Source organism: Puntigrus tetrazona, chromosome 8 (assembly GCF_018831695.1).
Source record: "Puntigrus tetrazona isolate hp1 chromosome 8, ASM1883169v1, whole genome shotgun sequence".
NCBI lineage: Eukaryota > Metazoa > Chordata > Actinopteri > Cypriniformes > Cyprinidae > Puntigrus > Puntigrus tetrazona.
The window spans coordinates 13,011,261-13,020,638 of NC_056706.1; the positions used below are offsets into that span (position 1 = coordinate 13,011,261).

At 38.9% G+C, this 9,378-nt stretch overlaps 1 protein-coding gene across 1 annotated transcript; it reads left to right on the plus strand.

Annotated features, from left to right (window-relative positions):
* The first annotated feature begins 1,524 nt into the window (after nucleotides 1–1,524).
* On the plus strand, nucleotides 1,525–8,165 carry prdm2a (PR domain containing 2, with ZNF domain a). The gene is made up of 3 exons (XM_043246785.1): nucleotides 1,525–1,606; nucleotides 3,128–3,204; nucleotides 3,345–8,165. Exons 2-3 carry the CDS (start codon nucleotides 3,186–3,188, stop codon nucleotides 7,772–7,774), a joined length of 4,449 nt encoding a protein of 1,482 aa, XP_043102720.1. The 5' UTR covers nucleotides 1,525–1,606; nucleotides 3,128–3,185; the 3' UTR covers nucleotides 7,775–8,165.
* The last annotated feature ends 1,213 nt before the right edge of the window (nucleotides 8,166–9,378 follow it).

The window sequence follows — 9,378 nt, forward strand, 5'->3', positions numbered from 1 at the left end:
GCGGCGGGAGAACGGAATGTTCGCGTTTGCGAGTGCTTGACGCAAAGCGGAATTGTCCATTTTGTTGCGGATGGAGCGGAAGAAAAGGCTGCACGGTAGGGAGAAGCTGGGGAAGCTTGAGGACGTCTGGCAGGTGGAGGCGAACGTGATCTTAATCGCGTTGGCGAAAGGATAGTCACTCGCGTTAGTTTTCTGCCTCTGGCGAAGCCGCGCTCGTTTGAAGTTCGGGCGGGCGTTAGCGTGCTTGCTCAGCGGAGTCGTGGAGGGCTCGGTGTCCTCGATTTCGTAGGTTTCTGGCGATTGGTCTTGTTCGGACATGCTGGATACCATGCTCGAAACGAGATATCGAGGTAAGAAGCTTGTGCGAATTTATAGTAGGCTTCTCTTGCTCTGGTTGGATAATTGCGTGATTAGGAAACGAGAAGCCAGCGCGTTAATTATCAGTGCGTGCTCCTCCCGAAATTTGTTTATAGCTAAACATCATTTATTTTACATTAGTAGTAAATATATGCATTGCTGTTAATACATTTTTAATTTATTTTAAATATTTAATTGATTTAATATTTCATTAAAAAAAAACATTTTTGTTCTTGTTTCAGGGGACATTCATGAGTAACACTCCCATGGTGTTTACAAAAATCATTCCTTTAATTTCTCTTAAAGAAATAGTTCACCCAAAATGAAAATTACGCGATCCTCTCCCCCAGATCCGATTTACAGAGCTTCAAAATAATGGCAACCAGCCACCAGCATTACCAAGCTTGAAAGAGCCAGGAAAACAAAAAAACAGTAGACGCCTAGGATGGCTTGGGACCATAGTTTATGGTGTAATTCTCATTTTTGGGTGATCTATTCCTTTACCATTCACATAAGCAGAAAAAAAGTTCTGTAATAAATATGTTTTCAACCAGTGTTTCTGCAGTAATCTATTGCTTACTCTACAGTAAGGCTGTCATTTGACACATAGATGATGAAAACACATAAATCTTGAATGCAATTTGCATAAAAGATTTATTTTATATATATATATATATATATATATATATATATATATATATATATATATATATATATATATATATATATATATATATAAAATAATAATGAAACAGTATACTTTTAAATACAAACAAGCATTATAGCCATTATAGCCAATTATAATCTTTTAATCATATGCTTTAAACATTAATAACATAAATTACTCAACCTATTAGATTCAATACCTGGATGATATTGATATTTTGTCGTTTCTCTTTGCGGCAGCACCTATTACTATAAACACATTTTCAAAAACAAAGGTTTTGTTTTTATGCGTCCACATTAATAAGCGAGAATGCTATCAAAATTGGTTGCCTTTACAACAGTATACAAAACAAAATGTTTCTAAAGCTCCAGTCAATAAAGCATTCTCCCTGGAAATATGCGAGCGCATGCAGTTAAAACAAAACGGCAATCAGCTTTCCCCGTGCTTCGCGCATGATATTTCATGTAACTGTACAGGTGCATGAGATCTCGCACATGCGCCTTGTCATCAGTGCAGTCTGCAGTAGCAAGCGTCCTGCGCGTGCCCACCAGACTCAATCGGCGAGGCGTCACAACAAAGCTGGTAAGCAACACACAGGTATCTCCAAATTAATGTAGAGACCAAAGGGCACACCTAATCATAATAATGTGGCGTAAAATGGCTCACCGAAGCTTCGCGATGCCCGTCTTGTTTATGTTGTCTGAGAGTTAGCACTGAGACTAACCATGTGTGCATTTTCATTATTTTTGCACGTAATTACGCCGTAAAATACCCCCTAGTGATATACGGGCGCGCTAACTAAATGGATGTCGAAGCACTTTAGCGTGAAGCGTGTGTCTCTGCCTGTGACCTTCTCGTCTGCGCTTAGCGACAGTGCCAAACGGGGTTTGTCTTATTTAAAGGGCTGTCAGACACCCGCAACATGTGCGCCCTGACTGTACAATAGACATGTTTGCACGCTTATACCCGCTTTAAACAGTTTAATCTGTTCGATGACAACATGTACTTATGTTGTGTAAGTGCGTAATTATTTGCGCACATGCATACATCGAAAAAGGCCTGACATTATAATCCGCCGCTGCACGGTAAATCGATTCCCCGCATATGGACAGCGGGAATGCGGCAGTTATGGGTGCATTACGTTATTTCTTGAGCATCGCAGACAATGACTCGTGCTTCTGCTGCTATTGTGTTTATAAGTTGTAAGTTTACAGCATTATGACGCCCTGTGACCCTAAGAGGCGCCTGTAAAATGAGATTATTTATTATTATTAGCTTAGGTAAATTTATCTGACCCCACCCACACCTCCACAGTGTTACAGGTGGACTACAAATGATCCCAGGGGCTCACTTTCGGTTGTGCGTAATCTTAAAATGTTTATTGCAGTGTGGTTGTAACACCAATTGAAAACATAGATGTGCTACCTGTCGTTTTAGGTAGATTAACATGATCAGAAATGAAGCCATAAATCATGACTTCTATTGTAATGTCACAGTGACAGTGGACAATTAGTAATTTAACCCTAGCAAATTTTTATTTGGTTAAACTAATGGTGTTAAACAATTTTACAAAATGATCAGTTTTCCATATGTAAGTGTACCAAATGTGTACATATTTATATTTGTTACTTTTGTATGAATATGTTGCCATTATTGATCATTTTATGTTGAAGGGCAAAGTAAGTGGGAGACGTGTGTATATATATATATATATATATATATATATATATATATATATATATATATATTTTAACCTTATTATTGTAACCTTACCTAGTATTAATTAATCTTTCTTTTTCCTACAGCAAGTTATATGATTGTATTTATGTGTATGAGTTTGTCCTCCTGGGTTAGTTAAAATATCATATGAGAGTGACATTGCAGCATGCCATGAATCATCAGCTGCAGTCTCTCTCAAAGTTGGTTAATTATCTTGCACACACAAACATAACCTCTGATAAATAAACTGTGTCATTTTAATAGAGGTATCACTTATGTTTTGCTATTTTTGTGCATTGCTATTTTTAAGTTATTGTTCTCTTTGAGTGCTTGATTACTTCATAGAAATTGTCAAGAAATATTACTGTATTTATTTCCCCTCAGCAAACAGGGGGCCTCTTTTACATACCCCAGAAGAAACATTTGAGAAAGCAGTTAAGAGATGTGGAGATCAAATGACAGTACGTTTTTTTTTCCTTCATTTTGTACATTTAGAAATGTATTTCACATTTGACAATATTGTAGATATATTACCACACTTATTTATTATTTGAGTAAACAAAATTCTTCATTGCATCACAGGCATGTTCTTATGTTTCAGCTGTGGAAGAGGAGAGGCCTAGTATGCCATCAGAGGTTTTTCTCCAGCAACCAAAGGTTCAAAATGCCCACTCTGATGAAACTGCACTTCATAGCATCTCAGAGCCACAAGAGGGAGAGATAGAAGAAGGAAGAGATGTGAAGATGGACTACAAAGACAAACACAGTGCAAGCCAGCCTGTGTCCCAAAATCTAGCTAATCAAAACCAAACATGTCAGACAAGTGTTGGAATCCTAAAACAGGATTATGGGACTGAGTTGCCTTTAATTGACACTAAGGGTGACCTTGACCCTGGTAGTAAACCCCAAGGTGAGTTATCCTGTCCTCGCTGTGAAAGAAAGTTTGCGAGTAGTCAAGGCCTGCAGCGTCACATACAAACACATGCTCTTTCAACCTGCCACACACAGCGTTTTAAATGCAGTCGCTGCAGAAGGAGTTTCAGTACATTGTTTAGTCGTCGGAGGCATGAGAAAAGACATGAAAATAGAAACATTGCCAGTCAGAATGTGCACGGCAGTGCAGAAACTCTGAAAACTGCATCACAGAATCCAGAGCCAAACAAGTGCATTAATTCAGCTGATGGTGAACAAAAGGATGATAAAAACAATGATGTCAAAGCCTCACATGTCTGCAAGTACTGCAAAAAAGCGTTTAGAACTCATACTAGTTTAAGGAGACATCAGCACAGGATCCATGAGCGCCATCTTCTTTCTAGAGGAGTTTATAAGAAGGTCAAAATCATTCAAGAACCTGAAGAACAGCAGCTTGTTAAGATGGCACAGGACAACCAAACTGCTAACTCACAATGTGTAGAGGACATTGATCAGGAAAGGGAGTACATGGTTGACATTTCCAGTAACATTTCAGAGAATCTCAGCTTTTACATAGATGGGAAAATTGTTTCTACAAGTGCTGTAAGTAACTGTGAGGTGATTGAGATGACCTCTTGTGGGTCTGCTGTGATTGGATTAAATGCTGTTATAATCAGTCCAGCTCAAATTTCACAGGCTCTTAATTTAGAAGCGAATACCACTAGTTTTACCCCTGACTTGTCTGGACAGTCCTCAACCAAACGTAGGACATCTACCCCACCTTTACTCCCACAAATAAAAACAGAATTAGAGTCTGAATCCATCTTGAGTACCTCCTCATCTTCCTTGTCATCCTTGACAGTGTCCTCTACGCCTGTAGCACCACTAGTAACTACTGATTTACCACAGTGCATTGAGACAGTTGCCTTTAACAAGGAAAAAACTGTCTATCTGTCTCCCAAACTCAAGCAGATCCTTCAAAATCAGGATGGCTGTAAACCAACATTTGCACTGATTGCTGATGGCCAAAAACTGGGTCCTTCCTTATCACTGACTGTTTTACTTACAACAACAACAACAACAACTAGATTTAAAAGAAGGACAACCTCCCCGCCCAGCTCACCACAGCAAACCCCTGATGTGGATTTAGAAAAGCAAGATCAGGATTCTACAAAAGCAAAGACGTCAAAGTTAGAGAGCCACAATGAGGAACCAGAGCCTTTGAATTCACCTATAAACATCTATGATGGAGCTCCAATGCAGCAAGAGATCTTGCCGTTGGACTGCTCTGTATCGAGAACAGGTGGAAACTCTTGCAATCAACAACCACTGGACCTCTCTAATTCTGTTATTAAGCGAGAGAGCTGTGATGCCTTAGCAGAGTCCATTCTGGACTTAAGTATTAGTGGAAAGAATTTAGATTGTGACTCGGCTGGAGTCTATCTCACTCAACCTGCTTTAAGGAAGAGCAAACCTAACTCTAGTATGCTTCAGAAGGTGCTTATGAATGAGTATGGTGGGGTAGACGTTGCTTCTGTTGAAGCTTCAGCTGCTGCAGGTGTCCTCAGTGTCCCTGACATAACAAACCTTGCAGTTGTGGCATTGTCTGATGAAGGTCCACCAAAACCTGAAAAGTTTTTGTTTGAGTTGGCTCTTCCTCCTGCTTCAATCAATCCAATCCCTCCACTGCTCACTCCAGTCAGTATCCATCCAGCTACCCCAATCCCTCCACCTCAGTGTTCACCTTCTTCATCTCCAACTTTCGTATCCTTTCTATCGACTCCCACAGTGGAACCCAGTCAGGACATTCATACTCTCCATTCAGCCTTTGTGGTATCTGACAATGTAGCACCAACAGGGTCTGTAGAAGACTGCGTGGATAATCCTGTACATCTTTCACAGGGTGATATGAAAGTGACAGTTCCTGACTGGGGGTCCTCTGCTCCTGGAGGTCTGGAAACCCTTATACCTGCAGTCCCTTCACTGAGTTTACAAAGCCCTCACTGGGTTGCTGATCCTGCTGTATGTGAACTAGCTCAAAGAACATTGGTTGTAGACTCTGTATTAGCTTCCGATGCACAGATATTTTCTCCATCTCTGCCTGTTAACCAGTCCAACGTCACGTCCTTGGCTTTTCCTCCAAACACTGTTGTTATTGAGTATACAGTTGCTGTGCAATCTACAGAAAATATTCTTCCAACTCTCCAACATAATTCTCTTCAATATCTTTCAGATAAAATTCCTGTTGATGAATTACAGCAAGAACCTCATGTCTCACCTGAGCCACAACTTCTCAGTAATGACACCGCCCAACTGCCTGAAACCTCCACGCAGTCAGCACCAACAGAGCAGTCAACAAGCTCTACAGATGATACATTGACCCTTACTGCTTCCACCAGTGTTGTTGAAGAAGAGAACAATGAGAATGGACAGGAAAATGTCCAGTCTTATAATTGTTCTAAGCAGGAAAACAAAGTTGAAGAAGAGTTACCTCCCTTGCATCCTTTTTGCAAGAACTTCATGTGCAATGTTTGTGAACAACCCTTCCAGTCCATGAAGATTCTTAGTCAACATGTAGGTGAGCACTCAAAAGAGTGGCCCTTTAAATGTGAATTTTGTGTGCAGTTGTTCGAGAGTGACACAGGTTTGCTGGAGCACCGTTCCAGTTATCATGGCATTGGTAAAATCTATGTTTGTAAAACATGTTCTAAGGAATTTGCTTTTCTCTGCAACTTGGAGCAGCATCAGCGAGATCTTCATCCTGGTCAAGAGTGCTCAAACACCGAAGCAGTACATGGCAAGTTAAGACCTGAAAACCATAACAATCCCAAAACGAACATGGCTGACCCAGGTCTTCCAATTACAGAAATTAAGCAAGAACCTGACAACACAAACTCAAAAGCAGAGAGGGATTTGTTGGACAACACTTCTGAGGAACTGTTCACAACAATAAAAATCATGGCATCTGGAGGGGTGAAATCAAAAGGTCCAGATGTAAGGTTAGGCATTAACCAACATTACCCAAGTTTCAAACCGCCACCTTTTCCATATCACAATCGGACACCAACTGGAATGACGGCAGCATCGGCCACCAACTTCACCACCCACAACATCCCTCAAACCTTCAGCACTGCCATTCGTTGCACCAAATGTGGTAAGAGCTTTGACAACATGCCTGAACTGCACAAGCACATCTTAGCTTGTGCTAATGCTAGTGACAAGAAGCGATATACTCCTAAAAAGAATCCTATACCACTTAAGCAGTTTGCAAAAGCGCAAAATGGGGTGTTATCACCTGCACGGATTGTTAATAGTAAGCAGAATTTCTCACAAAAGGTTGGCCAACCAAAAAAACTGAACTTTCACGAATCGCCAGTTAGGATAAAAATGAGTATCCTGAATAAGAAGAAATCTCAGCTGGTGCAAAGGGGCAGACCTCCTGGAGGAAGAAAGGCCTTTGCTCAGGATGACCTGGGTGTTTTTGCATGTCCTCACTGTAGGAGAGCGTTTACATACAATGCTAGTTTAAAGAAACACGTAGCTTTTAGCTGCCCCATGAGACCGGCCAGTAGAAACTCCAAAAAAAGAACACTCAGCATTGTTTCAGCCCAGGAGAACAACGGGAGCCTTCGCAGGCAAATTGCAAATATGAGCACAAAGCCACAAGGGTCAGACCACGGGCCAAAAACAATAACAAAGAATCAGATCATTAAGCAAAATGCAGCAGTTGATACCACTCAGGATTTTAGGATTAAAAGATCTACCATTCTGTCAACATCTGTGGTTCAATCTAGTAAAAAAGGCAAGCCTATGGAGCTAAAGGGTGGCTTTATGCCACAGCTGGCTTCAAAGCAGATAGTCCTCTCTTCTGTCGCTCAGGTTAACTCTCAGGAGCCAGGTGTCCGGGTACATGTTTTAAGTAGAAAAATGGAACAGAGAGTGGGTGACATAAAGATACAGCCCAGAAGAGAGGACCGTTTGTCTCTGAGGTTGAGAGAGAGAGTAGGAGGACCTGTTACTCGCAGTGTGCAGCAGGCCAGCACCACAACAACGGCCCTTAAACAGCCAGACAGTCACAGCATCGTCATGCACCCTGTTGTTCTCCAAGTCAAGAAATGAGTCTTGTGAAATAACAATAATAATGATAACAATTAACAAACGATTATTGATGTCAACGATCTGTTTTCATAAAATGCCTGCTTGATGCAACATTTATTTGTAAATATGATCCTTCTAAATATTGGACACTATCACGGTTCAAATTACGGCTTTTTAATTTCTTGTCTCAAACCCAGCAGGCTATAATTTATGTTCTAAGCATTATGAAATCTCATTACTGTCTATACACATAAAAACACCTTAGCATATCAACTTCTCATTTGTAAATTATTGCTGTCAAACGATTAATCGCGATAAATCGCATCCAAAAGTTTTTGTTTACATTATTTATGTATGTGTACTGTGTATATTTATTATTTATATAAATACACACACATACAGTGTATATTTTGGAAATAATTACATTTATATATTCCCATATTTTATACATAACTATAATATATAAACAACATTTTTCTTAAATATATACATGCATGTTTTTATATTTATATATACATAATAAATATATACAACACACAAACGCTCACACATATGTGTGTGTGTGTATTATGTAAACAAAAACTTTTATTTTGCATGTGATTAACCGTTTGATAGCACTATTGTAAATACATTTGCTGTCTGGAAAAATTGTAATGTGCAAATACAGGTGGAGGTATTCCCGAATATCTTTAGCTCCTATACTCTACTCTAACACACCTGTGTGTGGTTTTCAAAAGAGCTTGCGAAGCTGGTTTAGGTTTGTTGAATTAAACTCTGAACTCATGCACTTTATGCTGTAGTTCGTATTTACCTTGTTTAAGATGCACCGCAATACAATGAATCCATTACTGCTAATTATTTAATGTCAGTATTCTGTGTTTAAAAGAAGTTGTGTTCAGTGGGGTTCACTGGAGCACAGGTATTATTGTAATGGTTACTCACTTCTATTTTTGTAGCTTGTGTTAGTTGTGTTGTTTTTATTTATTGAATAGGTGCAGTCTGGACTCTTCGTGCATGCCAGAGATTTCATGTTTGAGTGATTGTGTGAACGTTTATATATCAGACGCTGTACTGTAACAAAGACAGCAGGAGACGAAAAAGAAAGGTCAGATCATTCTGCATACTTGACAACATCTGCACCTCAAGGAGCAGGAGAAAAATATATTCCGCTCACAAATAATATTTATGAATATATGTCAAAAGTCTCTGTATTTCTTTCACCTTTACTTCCTTGTGCTATCCTACTGCAAAAATTTGATTAGTTGTCAAATGAGTCCTCATATTTAAAAGGCTAATAGTTTTTAATTATTTTTTGGAAGCATTGGTAAAGATATTTATTTGCAAAATAATAAAGCGTTTGCTGTTGGCACCAATATCTCTCTTCCACTTTGCTTCCTGTCACACACATTATTATATATATATATATATATATATATAAAGAAAAATAAAACATTACCAAAATAATGAAATCTAATAATTAAAAAGTTTATATATATATATATATATATATATATATATATATATATATATATATATATATATATATATATATATATATATATATATATATATAGAAAGCACTTATCATCAGGCCTTGAAATGTAGCCCTAAAGAATATTATTAAA